A 25,243-nucleotide genomic window follows, 5' to 3' on the forward strand; every position below is an offset into this window, starting at 1 on the left:
AGAGAGAGAGAGAGAGAGAGAGAGAGAGAGAGAGAGAGAGAAGGGAGAAAAGAGAAACAGAGAGCGAGAGAGACTGCGAGATACAGAGACACACACACATATATATATATATATATATATATATATATATATATATATATATATATATATATATATATATATATATATATATATATATATATATATATGTGTATATATATATATTTATTTATAGAGAGAGAGAATATGTTGCAGAGCAGAAAGCCTCAGAAGGCCTGATATTAGAACCTAATAATAGAATAATTTTTTAAAGAAAATATGCAAATACATGTACAAGAATAAAGGAAAACTTGACCAGAAGTTGAGTCAAACTTGAAGGAAAGTGTACCGTCATCCTTATCAAATGATCTTTCAAAAGAAGGAAAGAGGAGGCCAGTATGCCTATTCTGTACTGGTAGCGGGCATTGGGAGCGAGCTGTGAGCTAGCTGTCAGATGGAACAGGAACACATCTCGATGGGAGGAGTTTCCTGCCCCAAGGGGAAGGTTGAGACGAGTACCTTCACCGTCTTTCCGAGGCGTGTGTGCGCTGCGCGTAAAAGCTGACGGTGACGTGCGGGACACGGGAGCAGGAGCATGGAGATGGGACCCTACCACGGCACGGGCACGGGAAGAAATGGCACTCACACCCCTCTGACCACTTGAGCAGGACAGGACAGCCACCAGTCTTCAGGTAAGCGGAGAACTTATTTTAAAATTCTCTGTTACCTATTTTGTGATATTCGTGAAACTTTTATAAGCTGAGTGTCCGGGATGGAGATAATGCACAGCTGAAATACACTGGAGTTATGTCGGACACTTTAGCTAATTAATGCACCAATTTCAGATTGTTTTCTTCAATATTTCTTATTGTTTTCATTTTAAATGTCTTTGTTAATATTTTCAATGCCTGTTAATTTAAATGTGTCCCTTGTAGGAGCTTATAGGCCAAGACTCTAGAGGTTATCCACGTTACCTTACCGTGAGCGCGTTTGACAAACTGTCACCATGCCCATTCTGGAGAGAGACGCGTCAAGGGACCCGGCGGAAAGTCAAGTAGGCTAAGAAAGACTGTTTCATAATGTTGGCATTATAGAGGAAGTCTCTTTTTTTAATCTAGTATATTTATTTGTTATACATTGTTGTCGGTTTAAAATCGCAGGTTATTTAATTTTGGTGAAAGGGCGATATTCCAAATGTGTCCTTCTCCATAAACGTTTTTTTTTCTATTACAATTTTCTACATCAATATCCCATGTCCACGCTTGGTTTTCAGTCATCAATTTGAGGTATGAGGAGTGATATTATTGTATAAAGGGATTTTCGTTAACCTCAGGTCGTGTCTCGGTTTGGTCCGGGGCAGACGTCGCTCTCCGTGGTCCTGAAACAAGCGCGTCTGGAGCAGTTCTTCCACCCGCCGCTAGGGGCATTTATAGATAAATAGCACTACTTCCTCACAGAAACAATTAGGCTGCAGAATTAAAGAAATCAGTAATTCATCTAATGTAGAAATATATTCTACTCATGTTCAGCAGTTATTTGGAATAACTCGTGGGATATGTATAGTATTTCTAACCAGAAAGAAAGTTCTGCTCACAAAAAAAATCCAACTGGGGTTTTTAACCAGTTCGAATATGTAAATAAATAAGTGCTGGATGAGGAAGAATCAATTAGCATCTTCGTTGTGTTGGGATGACTTTCAGGTCCCAAAGGGCTGGATTCTTCTTTTGAGATGCATCCTCAAGCCCTTTCAATGAATTATTAAATTATGTTCTAATAATAGGAGCATGAAAGCAAAAGTGTTCGTTTGTGTGTGTGTGTGTGTGTGTGTGTGTGTGTGTGTGTGTGTGTGTGTGTGTGTGTGTGTGTGTGTGTGTGTGTGTGTGTGTGTGTGTGTGTGTGTGTGTGTGTGTGTGTGTGTGTGTGTGTGTGTGTGTGTGTTACCCGTTAGCCTTTTAACTAATGAGTCAACGTACTGAGACGGTGATGGCTGGTGATCGGTGATCCATGTCTCTCTCTCTCTCTCCCAGCATGCCTTGCCCAAGGTCCCTCTGCCCCCGCTGAAGCAAACCCTCGACATGTACCTGAAGAGCATGGAGCACCTCGTGGGGAAGGAGCAGTTCAGCAAAACCAAAACCATCGTGGAGAAGTTCGGGGCCCGCGGGGGGGCCGGCGAGACCCTGCAGAAGAAGCTTTTGGAACGGAGGGAAAGTACGACCAACTGGGTGAATAGTTAATTAATCATAATAATTATTAATTAAAACTGCAAGCAGCATTTTACGGGTGCCAAACCTAAAGCCGACCAATAAGACCCTGTCAGAACCTTTAGACCCTGACAGACCATTAAGACCCTTACACAGACCATGAAGACCCTGTCAGACCATTAAGACTGTGACGCAGACCATAAAGACCCCGACGAAGACAATTAAACTGTTTTTGTTTGCATACGGTCGACAACGCTGGAATAGCCAGAGCTTGGATCTGTTGATGGGCAAACTAAATTTCATGACCGTACGTCCAAAGGTTAAGGAGTTATGATTCTTTAAAGTTTTCAATTGATTACTTTAGCGACCCCTATAATCGTATTTTGATGGACTTTAGCCTGTTTAACCTTGACCTATGCTTCTTTAAATACACCAAGTTTGGTGATGATTGACTCAAGTTAACCCCGCCTTTAGTCACCTAACATTGATTGGGCTAATTTGGACGTCCAGCCACCATTTTATGAAAGGTTCTTGGACAAATATCTACAGGATTTCATGACTGTAGAAGAAAAAGGTCCGAAAATATGTCCGTCCAAAGTCTGCATTTTCAGTTAATTAATATGGCTCCCCCTATCTCCCGATATGGATACAATTTGGATGGGTTCATCTTGACCCATGTGCCTTTGACCACCAAGTTTGATGATGATTGGTTAAAGTTCACCTTGCCTTTTGGCATTAAGTTAATTTGACACGATTTTGAGCCTCTGGCGGCCATTTTGTTTTGTCGATCAACTTAATTTTACTTGAGCAGTTGTAACTTTGGTCCCCAACAGCCACTAAGTTGGTCCCACTCAAATCAAATATTTCGTCTATGAACTGTGGTGATTTAAGTCACAGGCCACGCACATTTCGATGCCACGCTCTAATTGGAAATATGTGGACTTCATCTTGTTTGGAATTTGATTCTGAACAACTTTTGTATTTGACTCAAGATCCTAGGAGTCCATTTTGATGTTGATATAAGCCTTTAAGTCTTTATGCGTTTTAAACCACACCCTTTATAGAAGTCAATGGCTCCTGGGTATTTTAATCTTCATTGTACAGACTTCGCTTTACGTCAGATTGAAGACGTTGGTCCATAGATGATACGTGCTAAAGGATTTTTGTCGAAGTGAAAGACCTAGGATCCAAGTTCAAGATAGTTGTAAATCTTTCCAAATAAAGTCATAGGTTCTTGGGGCCTATGTTCACCATGAGGATATGCATGTGTAAACAAAGTTTCATGACTCTAAGTCAACGCGGTTATGAGATATGTTTGTTCAAAGTTTGCATTTTTGGACTGTTGCTATCGCACCACCTTTGGGCCAATCAGTGTAATTTTTGCTCTCTGTTAATCTTGAGTCAGCCTCTACAGCTGTAGTAAGTTTCATAAAAAGCGTGCGAGCGGTTTAGGCTGTGTAAGTAAAACGTGGCGGAATAATAATAATAATAGAACTAATAACCCTAACCAAACAATGTTAGGAGTTTTGGGGAAAACTGATGTATCTGGATGATCAGCATATACTAGAGTTTCTAGCGGTATAGATTTAGATAAAAACACTAACAATTACAATAGGTTGCCTTCGCACTTTGTGCTTGGCACCCTAATAACGTTATAATTCATATTTGTATGTCGTTTTCCCCGGATAATGACAGAGATAACTGGCAAAGATAAACTTAGGTGGACCGACGGAGAGATAGACGGACGGACGGATAGACAAACTGACCAATAAACAGACAGACAGACAGACAGACAGACAGACAGACAGACAGACAGACAGACAGACAGACAGACAGACAGACAGACAGTCATAACAATCGATAGACAGACAGACTGACAGAAAGACCACTAAACAGACAGACGGAACAACAGACAGACAGACAAACCCACAGAGATACAGCTACAGGCTGATAATGTTCAGGATTTGGAACCGAGCGAGAAACAAAATCATCAGTCATTGCAATAACAAAAGTTATTGCAATGACTGATGAAACAAAAGATAAAACAAAAGTTATTGCAATGACTGATGAGTGTGACCTCACGATGGCCGTCCCACCAGCCACACCCTCATGTATTGGTTCCTCAAAGGTTGCTACCGCTCAGCGACATCCATCACAGCCCTAGTCCCCCCCACCCTCCTTCGTCCTCTGACGAGTACCTCGCTGAAATGGCTTCTCAGGCCACCTCCTGCCAGTCTCAACTCTGAACGCAAAGTTTACCAAAGCAAGGGCTGATTCAGTCTCTCTCTCTCTCTCTCTCTCTCTCTCTCTCTCTCTCTCTCTCTCTCTCTCTCTCTCTCTCTCTCTCTCTCTCTCTCTCTCTCTCTCTCTCTCTCTCTCTCTCTCTCTCTCTCTCTCTCTCCCTCCCCTCTCCCTCCCCTGTCTCTCTCTCTCTCTCCCTCCCCTCTCTCTCCCTTCCCTGTCTCTCTCTCTCTCTCCCCCTCCCCTCTCTCTCCCTCCCTCCCTCCCCTCTCTCTTTCTCTCCCTTCCCTGTCTCTCTCTCTCTCTCCCTCCCCTCTCTATCTCTCTCCCTTCCCTGTCTCTCTCTCTCCCTCCCCTCTCTCTCTCTCCCTTCCCTGTCTCTCTCTCTCTCCCTCCCCTCTCCCTCCCCTGTCTCTCTCTCTCCCTCCCCTCTATCTCTCTCCCTCCCTCTCCTCTCTCTCCCTCCCCTGTCTCTCTCTCTCCCTCCCCTCTATCTCTCCCTCCCCTGTCTCTCTCTCTCCCTCCCCTCTATCTCTCTCTCTCTCCCTCCCCTCTCCCTCTCCCTTCCCTGTCTCTCTCTCTCCCTCCTCTCTCTCTCTCTCCCTTCCCTGTCTCTCCCTCTCCCTCCCCTCTCCTCTCTCTCTCTCTCCCTCCCCTGTCTCTCGCTCTCCCTCCCATGCAGATCTATGACTACTGGCTCCAAGACATGTACCTGACCAACCGAGTGGCTCTGCCCGTGAACTCCAACCCTGCCATGGTCTTTCCCAAACAGGCCTTCCGAGATCGGAAAGACGCCCTCAGGTATCGTCAGTGCTATTCCAACACGTTCTGGAATCCTGGGATCTGTGAATGTGGTGCCTTTTTCTGTCCTTCTTTCCTTGCCTGGGAAAGTGGTTATGGTGGGAACATTTCCTGAAAAAACTTAACGTTCATTATCCAAATCAGCCAGCATAATCTAGCAAAATTGTCTATTTTGGTGTTATGAAGAACACCAATATGCATACAGATTATTTCCCAATGTTTTTTTTCCACTTCATCCTTTTATAAACTTGAATTCTGTCTCCTACAATCATATTCTGCTCCTTCATGTTTACAAAGTATATTTTCGAGGGTTTAAGACAGTCCATTACTGTCTCAGAAATATAATAGTACACACCATCCCACCCAGCATGTACAGTTCCCTGTAATAACAAAGGCAATGTGGGTGGTTCATGAAGCTCAGACATATCCTTTACACAAACTTTGTTTGATAAAAACAAAGCCTTAAGCTATTGTTTATTCCCTCACAACTTTCTCCACGGACTCGAGTCCACGTTTTATTTTCACTCCTAAAAGGTTTATTACAGAAGTTATGCAGTTTATCGTACCTGGCATCTACAGGAGGAAAGGTTTCTGTCAACAGAAGGGTCTGTCAAGGAGGCATTGCAACCCCAACTGCACAGTGTAACCTTGGATATGGGAAGAAGAATCTTAGAGATATAATTGACCCTATCTTAGAGTATAATTGACCATGTCTAAGAGATATAATGACATTAGAGTATAATTTCCCCTATCTTAGAGATATCGTTTCCCCTATCTCAGAGTAAAATTTACCCTGTCTAAGAGATTAAAACGTGAATTGAAGGACGTCCAAATGTCTGAAGAGTTCTAGTGCTGGTGGAACGAGGGGTTTGTTGTCATAGATCAGAGCCCCTGATATGTAGCATACCCCTGGCTGCAGATGCCTTCCCCTCTGCCTCTCATTCGATGATCTGTGGCCCGACCAGAACGTCTGCGGGCGCACCGGCGCATAGCGGCAGTCCCCTCAGCCCCGTTATTCACCGTTAGCATCTGTCAGTTCGCCCCACGCTAAGTGAATGTTTCCAGAGCGCCGCTGGCAGCTGGTGATACCCTGACAGCGCCACTTAGCGGGCTGGCAGTTACGGAGCAGTGGCTCTCTGCGTGGAGCGCTCCGGCGGACCGTCGTTTAGGGGGGGGGTGTCCCGGGGGGGGGGGGGGGGGGGGGGGGGTATTGACCCGGCCCGGGCGTAATGGGAAGAGACAGATGACGCACAAACCAGGGTCTGACAGGGCTCTGGGTTTGTCTGCTCGGGCACGCCTCCTCCTCCTCCTCTTCCTCCTTCTCCTCCTCTTCCTCCTCCTCCTCCTCCTCGCGGACACACTCCTCGCTCACACACAGACACACTACCGAACTCACATTGATGCGCGCGTGCGCGCTTACCTACACACATGGATGCATGCTAACATACACACACACACATGGATGCACTCAAACACACACACACATACACACACACACGTGGATGCAAACAAACGCACGCACACACACACACACACACACACACACACACACACACACACACACACACATGGATGCACACAAACACACACACACACACACATGGATGAATGCAAACACACACACACACACACACACACACACACGGATGCATGCAAACACACACACACATCCACACGCCCACACAGACACACACTCAAACACTAATATGCAGGCAAACATACACACAGACACACACACACACTCAAACACATATACAAAAATGCTGTCCTCCGCAGCTCTGTAATTGACTCCAATGTGATTACTGCTGCGGCTCCTCCAGCAGATAAGACCTTACGCAATCAGATCCACGTCCACAGCAACCACAGACAGTTTACATGCTCCTGTTCAATGTCTCATTCAGGCATCCCCCCGTATGAGGTACAACGTATTTGTATGGTGCTGAAGTTTAGCACACGCCCTCTTTTCTGACTTTGTGTCCTTCTTTTGCCAGATTCGCTGCTCATCTCATCACGGGGGTGTTGGAGTACAAGTCTCTCATTGACACGTAAGTTTACCCCCCCCCCCCCGGCTCTCGGTACAGCCTGACTTCCTGTTCAGGTTCAGTACAGCTGCCGCCTTTTCTGCTCCTATTTCCTCTCCAGTCAACCGGTTTTCGTTGATGTGGCTTTTGGACACAAAATGCAATATAAAGATTTATTTATCGTACACAAGCCATGTTGATCCCACACGTCACATGTTTATCCCCCTCTTGAAAGTGAAGGGAGGGAGAGAAGTACGATCCATGTTTTTTTTTTGCTGCTCCACCGACGTACCGAGTTCATCTTTTTCTCGGCTCAGAGGTCGCACCTCTCGGTGGTGGTCATGAGGAATACGTCGCTCAACTGGTAGAGCAAAGCTTCGACACTGTCAGGTTCACACTGGGCCCGATCACACGCTGATAATGTATGCATCGACACATCAGCATTGTCCAAACGGATGACTGGGAATGGTCCATTTTTTCAAAGACCGGACCTTGGTCGGCATTGGCTCAGGAGGTAGAACGGGTTGACTGCCAGAAGATGCCATAAGAAGAGAACTGGCCATCAGAAGATGGCCAGTTCACCCCCCGCTCCATCTAGCTGAGTGTCGAGGTGTCCCCGAGCAAGACAGCTAACCCTAACTGCTTGATTGACTGCGCCGTCGGTGTGTGGACGTATGAACGGGTGAATGTCAGGCAATAATTGTAAAGCGCTTTGAGTGGCCACTGGTTAGAACGGCGCAATATAAATGCAGTCCATCTCTGATGTGCTGCGTGTCTCTGACGGTCTGGTCGTACCGGGGCCCTCTCAGACAGGCGCTGGCCGTGGACTACGCCCGGGGCCAGCTGGCCGGCACCCCGCTGTGCATGCAGCAGTACAGCCGCATGTTCACCTACTACCGCCGGCCGGGTCACACGACCGACACCCAGATCGAGAGCCCCGCCGCAACCTCGGAGCCAGAGCACATCATCGTGGCGTGTAAAAACCAGGTGAGGGCTCAGGATGTGTGCACGTGACTCCTAGGGCTCAGGGGTTCAAAAGCATCCGGAACATATAGAGTGTCGTTTCTAAAAAGCATTCCATGTCAACTATAGTATAAACATAAATGTTATAAGGAATAGTCATAAGAGAAGGAAGTTGGCCTGCTTATAAATAATACTGCATCTAATAAATCTGTTGGACCTTACAGAGGTAAAAACAGATAACATAATCCTTGCTGATTAATTATCCCAATGACTGTTTCCCCGATCAATATCTTATGAAATGTGTTAAATATTCCTTCCTCTCCCTAGTTCTTTGTGCTGGATATAGTCTCCAACCTAAAGAGGCTGAATGAGATGGACATCTTGTCCCAGCTTGAGAAGATCGTGTCCATGGCAGAGAGATCTCAGGACAGTCTTCCCCCCTTCGGCCTCTTCACCTCCGATGGCAGGAAGGAATGGGCTCAAGCCAGGGACGAACTCATTAAAGGTCTCCACCATCACACATAAATGTCCCACTAAACTGTTACAGATTATCATAATGATAATAAAAAAGCAATATTGTGCTCATTAGCCACGCATGACAATAAGGGTCAAGATGGGGTTGGCTTGGCTCAGGAGGTAGAGCGGGTTAACTTTTAACCGGAAGGTCGCTAGTTCGATCCCGGGCTCGTGTTGAGGTGTCCTTCAGCAAGACACCTCACCCTCACTGCTCCTGACGGGCTGGCTGTCGCCCTGCATGGTTGACTCCGCCGGCAGTGTGCGTGTGAACCGTTGCAAATGACTCATGGATAGATGCCTATCCATGAGTCCGCTAAATGCCCTACATTTAAATGTGAATCAACACGGACAGTCGCTCGGACCCCCCGCTCCACAGCTAGTCTCATGAGGACCTCCTGTCCCTCTGGTTCAGACGCGACCAACAGGGCGTCCCTGGCGCTGATGGAGAGCTGTGTGTGCGTGGTGTGTCTGGACGAGCCCACCAAGCTGGAGCCCAGCGACACCAACCGGGCCCTGCTGCTGCTCCACGGAGGGGGCCGCGGCGTGAACGGCGGCAACCGCTGGTACGACAAGTCCATGCAGGTAGGGGCCAGCGAAGAACCCTCGGGAACGACGGAACAGGACAGGCCTTCTTCGCCTGGTGGCCATCTTGGTTCTAAATCTAAACGCTAGCTGGGTGGTGCTTTGAACCAAAATGGCCTCCAATGGGAAACTGAATGTGAAGTGCAGAACTGCTTTTAGTTCCCCCCCCCCCACTACCCAAAGAAAGATGGAGTCAAGATGAGGGAACTGAATGTGAAACGTGGAACTCTGCGTTCAGTTCCCTCGACCCAACAAACGTTAAGAACCAAGATGGGGCCAAGAGGGTCGCTCACTCATGAAGGCCCTTAGAGCAGGGATGCTGGGACGGATTGTTTTGCTCTTACACAGATATATGCCCTCCCAGTATGTGGTAGGAATGGACGGCGTGTGCGGCGTGCTGTGTGAGCACTCGCCCTTCGAGGGGATCGTGATGGTGCAGAGCTCAGAATACCTGCTGAAGTACATGTAAGTTGTGCACGCATCGGAGAATGAAGAGGATTCCAGCAATGCAAAGATCGACGTGTCCGAAATGTGCTCATGTGTTGTTTTGATTAGGACAAGGAGCCCCTCCAAGATGGCGAGGTCACTCAGCGTGACGGATCTTTCACCACCGAGGAGGCTACCCTGGAAGTCCAATCCTCACATCCAGGCTCTCCTATCAGGCTCTTCAGATAGACTTCAGAGGCAAGGGATTCACTGCTACACAGAACTAACCCAACTCACATCAAGTACTACACTACTGAACAGACCTAACTCAACTAATCTGAAGGAGTAAACTACAGAACAGCCCTAGTCCAACTCATCTCAAGTACTACACTACTTAACAGACCTAACTTAATTTATTTCACGGAGTCAACAGCCCGAGACTAATCAGACAACCCGGACTTCAACCCGAATGATAAAACACCACACAAAAACAAACCATGACTTATGGTGATACACAATATTTGTCTGCAAGTTATATAATTTTCCAACGTCTTTTTTTTATCACTCCAGGCTAGTCGCTAACCTTGATATGGACGGCTACAAGTTCAAATTCTACGGGAAAGAATTCATCAAGAAGCAGAGGATGAGTCCAGACGCTTACATACAGGTGGCGTTACAACTGGCCTTCTACAGGTACAAACACACCTTCACACAAAGACTGTACTCCTCAAGGTGCCCTCAAGGGGTCGGTTTAGTTCAGGAGGTAGAGCGGGTTGACTGGCAACCGGAAGGTTGCTGTGTTGAGGTGTCCCTAACTGTTCCCAACATCACCTTGCATGGTTGACTCCGCCGTCGGTGGGTGAATGCGTGCATTAACCGGCGTAAGTCGCTTTGGATAAAAGCTTCTGCTAAATGCCGTAAATGTAAATCATTAATCAGGGTGAAGTTAACAGGCTTTATGGTCTTTTCAGATGCAACGGCCGGCTTGTCTCCACCTACGAGAGCGCCTCCATCCGCCGCTTCCAGGAGGGCCGCGTGGACAACATCCGCTCAGCCACCCCCGAGGCACTGGCCTTCGTGAAGTCCATGACGGATGAAAAGCCGGCTCTCAGCGTGAGTCACTGTTCTCACTTTGGCCTTAATAACAGAGCCTCACTCCATCTCACCGTTGGCCGTGTCTGCCTAAATGAATCAGCCACCTCCTCCCCGAACCTTTGGCGATTGAAAACGAGCATGGGTCCCCATTAGCAGAACAGGGCGCTTTTCAGCGGGTTCTTACGCCTGGAGTACACAGCATCTCTTCAAAGGCGCACCGCACTGATACGTTCGGTTTGTTTATCCTTTTGTCCTCTGACTTCTTTCAGGATTCGGAAAGGATGAAAAGACTGAGGGATGCCATAAAGGCCCAGACTGACTACACGATTGCAGTGAGTGAGCTCCGTTCGATAATGTTACTTCTCCATGACTTCAATAACATGACGTCGTATCACACCGCTAACAGTTCAGCCTCAATTGTTTGTTTGGAAGGCCATCACAGGGATGGCCATAGACAACCATCTCCTGGGGCTTCGTGAGATGGCCAAGGAGCTCAAGATGGAGCAGCCGGATATCTTCTCTGATGAGACGTACCGGGCCAGCAACCAGTTTATCCTCTCCACCAGTCAGGTGACTTGCTGTGATCCCATGATCATATTTGGTTTTTTTTAGTTGTTGGGGGGGGGGGGGGGGGATTGTGCCACCCGGCACAATCTAACAAAGTAGCACTGCTTGCCCTGCGCAAGAGCAAAACAAAACACTCCCAGGAAAATAAAATGCACATAAAGCAGCTGGCACATGCCTAAAGTCCAACCATCCAGAATAAGCCAGCCTGCCCCTCTATCATCCTCAGCTCTTTTCATGGTTGCCGGTTGAAGTTCTGGTCATGCCCAAAGGACACTATCTAAGAACACATGCTGTGTCCACCAATGTTTCCTTGTGTCGCAGCTTGTTAGATCCTGGTTAGAGATCCTCAGGTCCTTCCCCCATTCCCTAAACCCTAACGAACGCTGTGACCCCCACCCCTCCCTCCCAGGTCTCCACGGTGATGGAGATGTTCTGCTGCTACGGCCCCGTGGTGCCCAACGGCTACGGGGCCTGTTACAACCCCCAGGCCAACCACATCGTCTTCTGCGTGTCCAGCTTCCGGGAGAGCACCGAGACCTGCTCGGCGGTGTTCACCAAGGCACTGGAGCAGGGTCTGCTGGAGATCAGGGACCTGTGCCATAGAAGTGGTGCTGCTGCCGCCGCCGCTGCTGCTGCCCCCACCACCACCACCACCCCCCCCACCACCGCCGCCACCCCCCCCGGGGTCCAGGGGGACGGGACGCAGCCCGGCCACCGGCCAGGGGGGCAAAGCCTCAGGGAAATGAGCGTAGTGAGAGTGGTCCCTCAAGATTGACCCGTTTGTTTTTAAATGCTCCAGCTTACAGGTCTGGATTTTAGGGTAGGCCCGTTTTGAGGGACTCGATCCAGAGATCCAGAACTGGATCAAAGGTACTTCGACCAATCACGACACAGTGTTCATGAAAGCACATTCCCTCCCGGTGATATAACCGAGGCAAGTGACTTTAATGCATAGCCTGAGATAGTTTTGCGATTGATCGAGATAGTGAACTAAAGTCCAGACGTGTAGACTGGAACATTTAAAGAAATCCTGCTGCCACTCGTCTGTTCTGAGCGACCAAATAGAGGTAGACACTGCCCTGAGCGGTGCTCCTCTCAGCAATCCTAGCCGTAGTTTTAGACTCACCAGTGTGGTCGTGTGCGTATTATCTGTGCAATCATTATCTGTGCAATCAAAAAGTTATGTGTGATGAACACATAACCTCAAAGTGTAAAATGCAAAGCCTTAAAAATCTCAAATTATATAGATATATATATGTTATTTATGTGTACATGAAAAGTATAATTACATTGTATGTAGTGCTAGGTGGACCTAGGTAGACCAAGCTAGATATATATAGGGGCTTCACACTGCTCTCTCCTTAGCCCCAGATAGGCTAACGTTAGAGCCAAGGCTAAGATAGCCCATGGCTTACTTCACCCACGTTTCTGCGGTTCAGAGGTAAGTGCCCTGGTTTTGATCGATACCGATTTCAGATCCGTGTTTTAAGCTATTTTTTGGAGAAATTATTTTTACCATTGTGTGAAAGCCCCAATGTAGACCTATGTAGATCTTGGTGGATCTAGGTGGATCTAGGCCGATCTAGGTGGATCTAGGAGGATCTAGAAGGATCTAGGAGGATAGGTAGACATAGGTGGTTCTAGGTACACCTAGGTGGATCTTGGTGGATCTAAGTAGATCTAGGCGGATCTATGTAGACCTAGGTAGATCTAGGTACACCTAGGTAGATCTAGGTGGCTCTAGGGGGTTCTAGGTAGACCTAGGAGGATCTAGGTGGTTCTAGGTAGACCTTGGAGGATCTAGGAAGACCTAGGTGGTTCTAGGTAGATCTAGGTGGTTCTAGGTAGATCTAGGTGGTTCTAGGTAGACCTTGGTGGATCTAGGTGGCTCTAGCTAGATCTAGGTAGATCTAGGTGGTGCTAGGTGGGTCTAGGCAGTCCTAGACGGATCTAGGACGGACATTGTGTCCAGGGCTGATCTGGCAAAGCCCGGCAGACTGAGCGCCCGCGCGGCTCAGCTGCTGCCGTTAGGAATCTAAAGCCATGGCTGCTTTCTAACCACTGATGCTGTTTCCACGGTCACCGCCTCCGCCAGGGGGGGGGATGAGCCCAGCTATATCGGTGTGTACGCTGTCTGTGACACGGGTTAAAGTGTGTCTGTCTATTCCATATCCAGGAAGTGCAATATATATATATATATGGATGTATATCTATGCATATTTGTCGCGTGTCAAATGTATCGTCATTCGTCATGCCGTGTTCTGCTCCGTGTTGTTGACTGATGTGTTGGTTTAGGCTGGATAGAGGTAGCCTCGGATGTTATGGTAGACGTTATCCCTCTGTTAGAGCTTCTACACATCCAGAGTGGGCGTTCAGGCAGACTGAGGGGTGGCGGGGGGAAAACTATGAGGGGTTCGCGCCTGCAAACGGCCACTGACGGGTTTAGTTCGAAGAGAATGATTCGGAATAGATTACCTATCCTATGTAAATGTCAATCACGCGGGGTATCTTGCGATATTATATGTATTTTTCTCTAAATTAATATCCTGTAATCCGAGCAATAGTGTGCATTAGGAACAGTATTCTGTCAGAACACAGTGGGGGGCTGGGTGAGGCAAACCACTGTGTCTTTGTTTTACTGGGGATTCACACGAGTGTGTGTCACACTTAGAGGTAGAGTTCAAATAGTAATTCAATTAGTACATTATATTTTTTACTGTGGATGTGTGTAATAATTACACCGCTGATATAACAAGGATATATTTGCAAATTGAAAAAATAATCTATTAGATCCACGCATGCCATGGTGGATGAAGACATTGAATTGAATTTTTGTTGATCTGTATTTTTAATATGAAAACATGTGTTATTCTCAGTGTAACATAATGCCATGCATGCTGCTTCGGCCAGCCCAGATCTCTCTTCATGTTGTGTTGTTCCTGGCTATTGACGATACAGAAGGCCGGACACAGGCCACAACGTGGTCAGATCACGCTTTCATTTTGTGATGTAGACGTCGAGAATGGGAAAGTTTGAGGGCGACTAGACAGTCAATGTTAAAACAGATCAAGGATCTATATTATAGGGGCAACATTGTGAAAGATCCAAAAGCCTTGCCTTAAATGTAACAGATGTATTTATCTTTAAATACATTATTTATTAAATAAATAACTGGAACTGAGCCCAAGAGAAGATGCTCATCTCGAACACTGTGATGCTTTGTGAAGTTTGTCCTTCACCTCGCTGTGTGATGCATAATAATGCAGAATATGAATGTACTCATTCTGTTTGTCAGACCCTGTCCCTCTTGTGAACATGGTCCAGTGAGAAGCTGTGTGGTATTATGATCATGATGCACTTATGAATGCTTCGTAAACTGACCTCAATATGCTTAGCATGACGAAACAATAGGAAAATATTCCATTTATTTTTTTAGGCTGAAAGTTTATTTTTATCCACATAAATTATATCATCTAATTCTACTTGCTGTTTAGTTTATCTGTTTGTCTGAAGAGTCACATGTTGTAATTGTCTGTCATAATGGATATAAATGAAATAAAATACAACAATCAGACTTGTCATTTTGTCTATTTTTCAATCATGCATTTTAAATAATGCTGGAACATGATGGAACGATAGAACAGACTGCGTCAAATGATAACTCAAATGTTGGAGAAGTAGAGAGACCAGATTGCACGTTTTAAAAGACATCAACAGATAAACCAAATGTCCTTTTCAATTAATCCACAACCCAAATGTACTCAAACTGTGCAACATTATAGTGCTTAGTGTGACGTAGTCAAGCTCCAATGAAAAAAACTGGTGTCTTCATGCACAACGATGTACGGCCAACCTTATTCTCAATAGGCTGTCTGGACAGCGACCGCTGGAAAGGACTCCACAGATGGACACTTTTGTCACATTGGTTCGAGGATTTAGGGACAGACCCAAACTCTCCTCCCCACTGGAACCAAGGCCAGCCTGCCCAACAATTGTCCCCCTCCCCCCCCAAAATCCCTCCCTCAGCCAGCACTCAAACAATCAGCAAACCTCTTGTGAAAGACTAAACTCCCGCCAAACCATTTCACAGCCGACCCAAACGGCAAACTGCTTCCAGGTGCTTCTGTCAACTCGGCCAGACCCAGGCGGTCATTGATGAAGGAGGGGAGTTGGGTTAATCCTTGATGGATTGCGCCCCCGCCAACCTGGACGACGGGAGGACATCAGCGCTAACAGGAGAGAGAGAGAGAGAGAGAGAGAGAGAGAGAGAGAGAGAGAGAGAGAGAGAGAGAGAGAGAGAGAGAGAAGAGAGAGAGAGAGAGAGAGAGAGAGAGAGGAGAGAGAGAGAGAGAGAGAGAGAGAAAATCTAGCTAACGTCACCTCGGTCTAGCTTAGTCGCAAGCGATCTATACTTGAATAAAAAGGGACATAACTAACTGAAGGTCCCTCAGCCCCATCTCCGACTCAGACTGGCTGCCAACGTCACGCAGACAGAGGTTGGCTCTCCTGGTTGACCCTGGTGTCTGCCTGTCAGTGACAGCAAGTAACAAGAAAGCTTGGTTACATGGTTAAATAAAAGAAAATCTTTGCAAAGTATACTCAGGAAACCACTCATTTGGGTAAAACGTAATCGATTTCAGCGGGTAAATACAACAGGGTCTACTCTGTTCATATAAATGATTGTAAAGGAAAATTGTCATTTTCATTGTGATATCAACCCATCGGATAATGCAGCTGGGGTTAATGTCTAGTGGATACTGGGTCTACTGATCAGAAGACAGTCGATAGTAAGGTTTAATACTAATCAATGACACAGTAAGACTTGTGGCAGTAGCACACAGCAGACCACCCACACAAAATACGTTCCACTCATCGCAAATCCTCTGCTAAATCATCCGCTCTAATTGAACATCATCTAATGCTTAAGGAAGTGACAGGTAAGCCTACACCACAAGCGTCTGAAGTCGCTCCGCAACCAATTAGTGTCAGTGAGGCTGCCTCCGTATAGCGCCCCTCTACAGACTTTATGCGCCGATGTGACAGAGAAGGGACCGTACTGCGGTGCCGCCGCCTGCTTTGAAACCGAAATTGAGCTTTTTTCCTCGAAAAACGGACGAGCAAAATACACATCTGCTGTCTGGTTTCAGGTATTGAAGCACCGACAATTTAAAGGAAATTCTGAAAAAAAATCCCCAGTCACCGTCATTCTTAAAAATCTTTCAATTAAGGCCGGGGCCTGTAGCCGTCTGGTTGCCCCTCGCAAAGGATTCTGATAATGACCCGTCTGGCATTTATGAGAGAAGTGCTCCCTGGGAAGAAGTTCCACTTCACACGCCATCTTGGGGCCTAATTGGCCAAGAAGCAGGGCCCCATTAAGGAATAGCTGGCAATATGGTGGTTCATACCCAGCGCAGAGGGCTGGGCTATCCCTTCAAACATTTTTCAAATAAAAAAGTTATATTATATTAAAGAAAAAAAAATTGGAAACGGATTGGTATGACAGCACCTCTTACGCACTTTTAAATGCCGATATTTAAAAATAAAGAGCCCTGGTTAAATTGACAGCTGAAATCAATTGATGGCTATTCATGGCGACGGTAATGGCAGAGCATTCACGGAAGCTGAGGACCATTATGAGATGATAGACGAAGATACGATAGACGAAGTCTGGATATTTACAAGTGGCTGCTTTTTTATATTAATTGCCCTGAAGTAATATATTAATACTCCTAGGCACTGCTGCTGTTCTCTTCCACTCATCAATAAACATCTGCTCATCGCGGATCCGCACATGAAATACAAGGGCAAGAAACCGAGGTTCGCTGTGGAGAGAAATCACGCAGTAATTGCGTACAGCTGCGACGGAGCGGCGCGCTTAAAAACACTTTCCCCGCACGCGGTCGTCGCCTCCTCCACGGTTTTGACGGGTTTTAATGAGGGCTGAGCACGGTCGACAAGTTGGCACCTACTCATCTCCGAGCGAGCGCGCACCGCCGCCGCCGACTCCAATTTCTTTCCTCGTTTTATTACTCCTCGCACGGGGCAGGCGTTCATCCTGCCGAGGTATACGGCGTCGATAATCCATCCGCGCTACTGTAACCGTGGAGGCTAAGCGGTGTTGGCAACGCCGCGTGATTCATTCTTGTTATTGGGGAGGGGAGTGGGGATCGATAACCAATTGGGAGATGACTTGTGGTCGTGTGTTGGATTCTACGTCGCCAGGCCTGGTGGAGAAGTGCAGTGTAAATCTTGAGGTGGTGGAAGTGGTGGTGGAGGGGTGGTGGTGGAGGTAGTAGTGGTGGTGGTGGAGGTAGTAGTAGTGGTGGTGGTGGTGGTGCCGGGCATGGGCTGCCTGTGGCCCAGCACCACAGAGTGATTTATGCCTCCGTGCTGGGATGGGGGGCTGCGGGAGCGTCCGGGTTTCTTGTCAGGGGGGGGGGGGGGGGGGGCTCTGTCTCTGCGTGTGCGTGTGTGGTGAGAACGTGGTCCCTGCCAGCCGCAGGGCTCCGTGTGTCACTGGCGGAGGAAAGGGGGTCTGTCTGCAACACGCAGTCTGATCGACCCACAGTCCTGGGCAAGGAAGTTAGGTCACAGAACTTGAGAGTTGCGATACACGTAGTATCGTCAGAGCTCAAGAAAGACAAGCGTAGAGAAGTGAAACACAGAGCATGATACATTTGTATATGGTATATATGTTTCAAGCACTTTGGGATAGTTTGAGGAAAAGTGCTGTAGAAAGTGGGCTGTATTTCTTGTTTTAGTATCACATGTTTTTTCACCTAAATTATATTTCGATCTGCTTAATTATGGCCAATACTTGGTCGAGTCCCTTTGTGTGACTAGTGGGTGTTCAGACCCCACACTGGTTGATTATTAGTGTGACCAGCGGGGGACAGGGGCACTCTTCGTGGGTAGGACTGATGAGGTCAGAGTAGAGCTCAGGGGGGCGGGACTGTGTGAAGGACAAGTGGTACTCTGTCTGCTGATTGGTTGGTTTGTGTGTGGAGAGGGGCACAAACAATGCAACTCGAATGGTCTGCTATGCAAAAGGTCTCCGGCCCAGACCAGCTCATCATCACCCTCCCCCTCTTCATCGTGCCCTCCCCCTCAAACACTCTCAAAGAGGAGGGGGAGAAGGGGGAGCAGGAGCAGGAATGAGACAAAAGGAGGCAAGAGGAAAAACTCACACGAAGAAGTTCCGAGAGTAACCTCTTGTGTCAGGCTGGGCGGTCTTCTGGCCCGGAGTCGACCGTCCACAGGAAGATTTCCCGAGAAGAGACAGCCTCTCCAACGAAGAGACAGCCTCTCCAACGAAGAGACGGCCTCTCCAACGCATCGCTGTCCCAAACGGGGCGTCTCCGAGATGAGGAGCGAAAGGCCCGCTTCGAACGAGAGCCGAACCTAACGTGAATCTGAGATGACAGCAGAGAGAGACAGAGGAACACAGAGAGAGAGAGAGAGAGAGAGAAACACACACACAGACGGACAGACAGAGACGGAGATGTGGGGGTATGCATACACGAGGCAGGTGCTCACCCCTCCCCCTCCCACAGGCCTCGTGGGTTCCCCGGTGTAACCGTGACACGTCACACGCAAACACAGATCTGTGGCGAGGCCGTGAGCCCCGAAGGACGCACTGCCAGGAGAGGGACGGGATGAGTGAAAACAGTCAACACGCGCCCGCATAACGACGCTGGGTTTAATAAGAATGGAGGAGGAGGAGGAGGAGGGGAGGAGGGGGGGCTATAGCGTGTGCACATAAATGCAAACGATGCATACAGTTCATACTTTCTGCTGAGGCGCCTCTTCCATCGGACCCCAGAGATTTGTCCTGATGTCAGGCCAGATGTGAGCTGGGGGGGATGGGGATAGAGAAGAGGAAGAGTGATAAGGGGGCATTTTTATGAGAGAGAGAGAGAGAGAGAGAGAGAGAGAGAGAGAGAGAGAGAGAGAGAGAGAGAGAGAGAGAGAGAGAGAGCGCATCAGTCTCCAGTTAGACCTCAAGTCTCAGACGACACGCAATGGAGCGCTGTGGCTCGCTCGCCCTCTTTCTCGGCCAATTACAGTACTCCGTAAAGAGAGAGCGAGAGAGTGCCCAGCCGGCCGACCCTCTCACACAAACACAATACAAACACGAGAGGTGAATGTCTGTGGTTTGTAACTTTTGAAATATATGTCTCGACTGTTTTGCTTTGGGTCCAACTTTTTTGAGTTTTGAGCAGTGGATCAGGACATGAACTACTTAGCATAATGAGAGCCACCTTTGCCATTTATTTTACCAACCGTGTTACATCATTTAACATTAACTTATAGCTCTTCTTCTGTATTTAGGCCAGAACCGAATGAGGTAAGTATTGATCGATGTAACAAACCTCACATTGTTGGTCTGTAAACCAATAAAATCAAAAAAACTTTTTCAAATGTGTGTTTTTCTCTCCTCCTAGAATCGAACTTAGAACCTCAATTACTTTTAAAACAAACTTGGAAAAATTCAATAACTGCCTTTTAATTCAACACGTCACTTTAAGAACACCCACAGAACCCGTCTCTAACCCTATGACCATGGTGTCCAGAGGCGCGTCTCTCTGGGGGTCTCCTCCTCCGTGGCCCCCGTCCCCCGCCCCCGAGCGGTGTGGTTCTCTCCGGCGGGGGCCAGCCGCTGTACCCGCGAGAGGAGGGCTGTTAGGGTAACGGATCGTCTTCAGGAGCGCCTGGGGGCTGCGGGGCCGGCGGCGAACGGGGGACCGCATCATCATCCGCACGGAGGAGGAGAAGGAGGAGGAGAAGCGTCCTCTGAATCACCCCGTTACCACGGTGAGCACAGCGCCGCTACCCTCCCCCCGGGGGGGCCGTGGCTAAGGGCCCTTTATGGGCGTTTGGGTAATTGAACTGCGGGGCGCCACAAAGAGGGTCGATCGGTTAAAGACGCGCAGACACACTGGAGGGAGACGGGGGGACGGGGGGGGGACGCGATGTCTGCTCCTCTGCTCTTTCCTTCTCTCTCTCTCTCTCTCTCCCTCCTTCAGTCCGTTGTCTGCAGTCCTTTATTTTGTAACGTCCTGCCGAAATGACCGGTTTGGTCTGTGTGTCTGGCTGGTCCTGGATGAAACCGTTGGTTTATTGGACAGGTGTACTGAGTCTCTCTGACTGGAGACCGAAGGATTCTGTCAAAGTGTGCGACACGTCCACACGGGCTGCCTGGCGTTGGAGCGATGGAGCGATGACATCATCCTGTGAGTGTGAGTGTGAGAGTGTGTGTGTGTGTGTGCGTGTGTGTGTGATGGTGGCGACAGGCCCGTCGTGGTATACAGAGTCTATACGGGCCCTAAGACAGATGGCCCCTGTGGGCGCTTTGTGGCCCTTGGGAGTGAACTTGTCAGGAGAGAAGAAAGAAGGAGGAGAAAAACGATCCGATCCAGTCCCGAGCCGCGCCTCGACCGGGCGGTGTTGCTGTGCTCATCATGTCCTGAGCAGCAAACAGGGCCAGGCTCAGACATACAGCGTCTCCTGAGCTGGAGGAAATCAACACTTAACAGCCTGACAAACCTTCCCAGACGGCCACAGTACGGTACATCAATCCTGACCCTCAACGCCAAACGATTTAATAGTAGAAATCTAAAAGAACTTGTAAAGGTGCTATAGCGGATATTTATTTGACCAGATAAGTGTTTAAAAGCTCTATATTCTGCCGGCCATCACTGAAAGTGTTTGGTCGGTAGCATGGCTCACTCCTTCCCTCGGCTCCGCATTCAACAGAACTTTTTTATTTTAAACGTCCCTTAACCAGACATTTTCCAAGAGATGGAGATGGAACAGGCTCTGGGAGAATCTATCGACACTATGAACAATTACACAACACTAAGAACACACAACACTAGGAACACACAACAATTACACAACACTAAGAACCCACAACACTAGGAACACACAACTCTAATAACACACAACAATCAAACAACACTAAGAACACACAGCAATCACACAACACTAAGAACACACAGCAATCACACAACACACAACTCTAAGAACACACAACAATCAAACTACACTAAGAACACACAACACTAAGAACACACAGCAATCACAAAGCACTACATACACACAACACTAAGAACACAGAAAAATCACACACCAAGAACACAACAGCCACCACTTGACAAGGCTTGGCCTGGAGGCAGAGGGAGGGGGAGGAAGTGGGAGGTGCAAAGGAGGTTGGGGGGGGGGGGGGGGGGGGGGGGAGTGAGATGAGGAGTGGTAGGTGGAGGGGGGGTGGTGGGGGGGGGGCCAGCTTAGCGGGAGTGGGCTGCCAGCCCGCTCTCCTCTCTGGGTGACAGCTCTGTAATGACCCAGCTCACCGGGTGCCTGGGGGTCCACTCTGCCAACGCTGCTCTGATAAGCCCCCGACACACGCACACACGCACATGCCTGCATGCACACACACACAAGCAATGGTGCCTGTGGTGCACCCAGACATGTCTGTATGCACGCGCACACATAGACTCACACGTTCACACATATAGACACAAGCGCACCCAGACATGTCTATATGCACACACACACACACACCCACAGTACAGGTTCACACGTGCGTGGGCACCCAGACATGTCTATATGCACACACACACACACATACATACAGTACAGGTTCACACACACACACACACACACACACACACACACACACACACACACACACACACACACACACACACACACACACACACACACACACACACCTGCTGCACGTCATAGCCCTTTGGTGCAGACGTCCCACCCAGTTCCTGCCCCCCCCCTTGCTGCCCAAACGTCACAAACAGAATGGAAACGACTTTGAAGTCCTCGTACAAGTAGCACTACTTTCACTAGTCGTCGTGGAAGTTTACACCGCTCTGAGAGAGACTCAGACCGGTGATGTCCCAAGTTTGAAAAGTACGACTTCTGCCCCTTTTGTTTTTCCCCCCCCTGCTCTAATCAGCAGCCCTCTGCCATGTGCTGGGGCCTAATCACGTTCCGAGATGATCAAGGCCCCTGCATTCGGCGAAAAGGTCTGCTTTGAAAAATATGTGCGAGAAACATCTGTCCTGGGCAGCTGTGCAGCCCCGCGGAGACGGGGGCCTCCATCTGAACTGGTGACGCAGGGCCAGCGAGTTGACACGGAGGAGATCGGCGGGCGACGACCATGCAGGGAGAAACAAGCAGGGGACCCTACTACGGCGCCCTGAGGGACCCCCATCATGACGGCCATGACAGACAACAGACACATCATGAAATATAGAAGGATTGGTTTCCGTATTCCGTGTGTGTGTAATAAGTCCCCTGTCGTACTTTGAAATCCCCGCCAAAGGAACAGGAAGGGATCCTTTTTTCCGGGCGGAGGTTGGCTTGGTGCGGACAGATGGTATTATGCATCCCCGGGAAGGAGCAACAAGTGTGCAATTAACCGGCTGAGGCGCCTTCAGATCCGCTCGAAGGAGGACTGGAGACGGTGTAGCCGAACCCACTGGCGTCTCCGCGGTTAGGCTGACCTCTGGGTCGAAACATGCACTGGCAACCGCACCAACGCGGCGCAAGAATGATGCGTTCATGGATCATTTGCCTGGGTTAAATGTCAAAAACTGCCAAGTGGTTTACCTTTGTGGTAAGAAGTGAATCTATTAAGATAATGATAGTACGTGAGGTGTTTAGTATTAATAGCCCATTGAGTTTTTATTGGTAATAAAGTATTGGTTTGCAAATAAAGTGACACAATGAAGCACTTAATTATTATTTATAATGAAGAGAACAGAACCATGTTCGAAAACCCCTTTAAGGGGTTTTATTTTGTTACATTACGCGTCTAAACCTGCGGCGATGTATGTGGCAGTGATAATCAGGTTCTTCCCCAGTCCCTATGGATTACACGTTCAATGTCTCCACATCCTAAAGGCAGCACTTGGTTTGAACTGTAATAAATAAAAGCCTGCGGTCCATTATTCATCCGGCCTGCCTGGGTACACATCACAAGACAGGCCCGTGATGGATTGGCAATCTGATCTCAAGTCCAGAAAGAGAAAATACTTCAATCACTCGATCCTTGACCTCTGTGAGCGACCGGTCGGTTTGGTTAAAGGCACACCTAATTTATTTTCCCTTTCAGATCAATTGTGGAAGGGAACACTTAAACTAAAGATGGCCGTCGAAGCCTGTCAACGATAAAGAATGGTTCTCACACTCGGATATCCACTCCACCTCCTCCTCCTCCTCCTCTTCCAACATCCAGCTTCTTGTGTTTTACAGACTCCAGGCTATTTTTGACAGGAACAAATAGAAGAGAAGCTGGTTTGAGCCGCGTCGAAAGGAACAGCCCAGAGACCAGGAACTATCTCAAGACGCACACACTCCGAGGACAAATACCACTCCTGCACCGCCACAGCACACACGAGGGAAACTGGAAACCTTTAGGGGCGTGTGAGCAGAGGATAACATAGCAGGATTATAAATACAACCGTTTTCTAAAGTATGTACCGTGAGATACGGCTGATTACCCAGGATTGCAAAAACAATCCCACAATGCATTACGGGAGACTTGTATGTAAAGCTCATCTAAATTCACGTTTAGCAAGCACTACCCTTGCATAGAAGAATACAAAAATAAATATGAATTTAACAATGGTGAGCAGGTGAACATTATATTGATGTAAATGTACTAATACTTTTTTAATATCATGGAAATTTGAGAGCTTAAATATGAAGTGGATTTGCAATCTTTACTTCTTTGCCTAAAATCGTGTTCATTTGCAGATGATCGATAACAGGATCGTGTGATTGTGGATATGCTTGAGAGTGCAATAATGCATTAAGCAATAATGGAGTCATTTCCATATCTACTGATGTATATATATAATGATGATATTTTGCAGTAAACAGTATATTTGAAAAAATATATTTATGCATTCATGTAATCCCTATGACGTTAATCCAAATAAACATAAGGACATATCAGGGTTTGATGAAACTTGAATATTAAACACGCGGCTTTAATCAGTTTCCAAGGCCACACTGCATATCTTGTTCAGATACTACAGAGACCAAACACAAATAAACTAAAATGGTATGCAAATGCAAACACAACCGGGGCCAAATTGAATTGGTACTCCGTGTGCCAATTCAAAAACAAATTCTGAAATATGGGGACTGACCTTTCAGGATAATGCCACCGCAGAAAGAAAAAGGAATGAATTATCAGTTAATGCCAACTTCAAAGAAAGCCTGATAATAAACTGCTTGGCGATCGCTGGATATTCTCTGCACTCACGTGATTTATGCATGGAGGAAAACGTCAAACGTCAAACTGGTCATAGCACATGAATAGAGTCCTGCATTTGATGCATTCAGTTCGTAGAATCATGTTACTGATACATAGCCTGATCCATGAAACCACTATGAGAAGACTCATTATACGATGCATAAGATTGAGAGATTCGATGTCATTTAAATAGTAGCAAGAGTCTATTGTCACATCTCTTCTAGCTCCGAAATGTATGAAACAAAACAGAAATGAAACAAAAAGTATGAAAAATGTGAATCAAAATGAGGTTAAAATAACACTGACAGACTGGAGCCATTAGCAAGGAGTTCAGAAAACTGACATTTACAGCTAAATATAATTAGCAAATAGAAAGGGCCACCATCACAATGTCGATTACCTCGTCACAGAGACATATCACAGTCTGGCTTCTGTGATGCATCCTGAAAGGTCAGATCAAGTACAGCATCAGCTCCCTAGAGAGACCATCCTGTTGGGTGACCCCATGGGCGTCCCGTGGTGGGAGA

The 25,243-nt window shown here is 47.6% G+C and overlaps 1 protein-coding gene and 1 long non-coding RNA gene across 2 annotated transcripts; both read left to right on the plus strand.

The window, feature by feature from the left end:
- Window positions 1-420: 420 nt before the first annotated feature.
- LOC132446982 (choline O-acetyltransferase-like) lies at window positions 421-12,586 on the plus strand. The gene is made up of 15 exons (XM_060037599.1): window positions 421-710; window positions 954-1,072; window positions 2,046-2,240; window positions 5,143-5,261; window positions 7,253-7,306; window positions 8,092-8,269; window positions 8,573-8,750; window positions 9,174-9,343; window positions 9,708-9,808; window positions 9,899-10,027; window positions 10,340-10,462; window positions 10,741-10,882; window positions 11,134-11,196; window positions 11,297-11,434; window positions 11,841-12,586. Exons 2-15 carry the CDS (start codon window positions 1,025-1,027, stop codon window positions 12,204-12,206), a joined length of 2,004 nt encoding a protein of 667 aa, XP_059893582.1. The 5' UTR covers window positions 421-710; window positions 954-1,024; the 3' UTR covers window positions 12,207-12,586.
- A 33-nt stretch (window positions 12,587-12,619) lies between these two features.
- Window positions 12,620-14,989, plus strand: LOC132446995 (uncharacterized). The gene is made up of 3 exons (XR_009522996.1): window positions 12,620-13,155; window positions 13,266-13,285; window positions 13,316-14,989. It is a non-coding gene; the product is annotated as an uncharacterized LOC132446995 (long non-coding RNA).
- Window positions 14,990-25,243: the final 10,254 nt, after the last annotated feature.

This window comes from Gadus macrocephalus, chromosome 18 (genome assembly GCF_031168955.1).
Source record: "Gadus macrocephalus chromosome 18, ASM3116895v1".
NCBI lineage: Eukaryota > Metazoa > Chordata > Actinopteri > Gadiformes > Gadidae > Gadus > Gadus macrocephalus.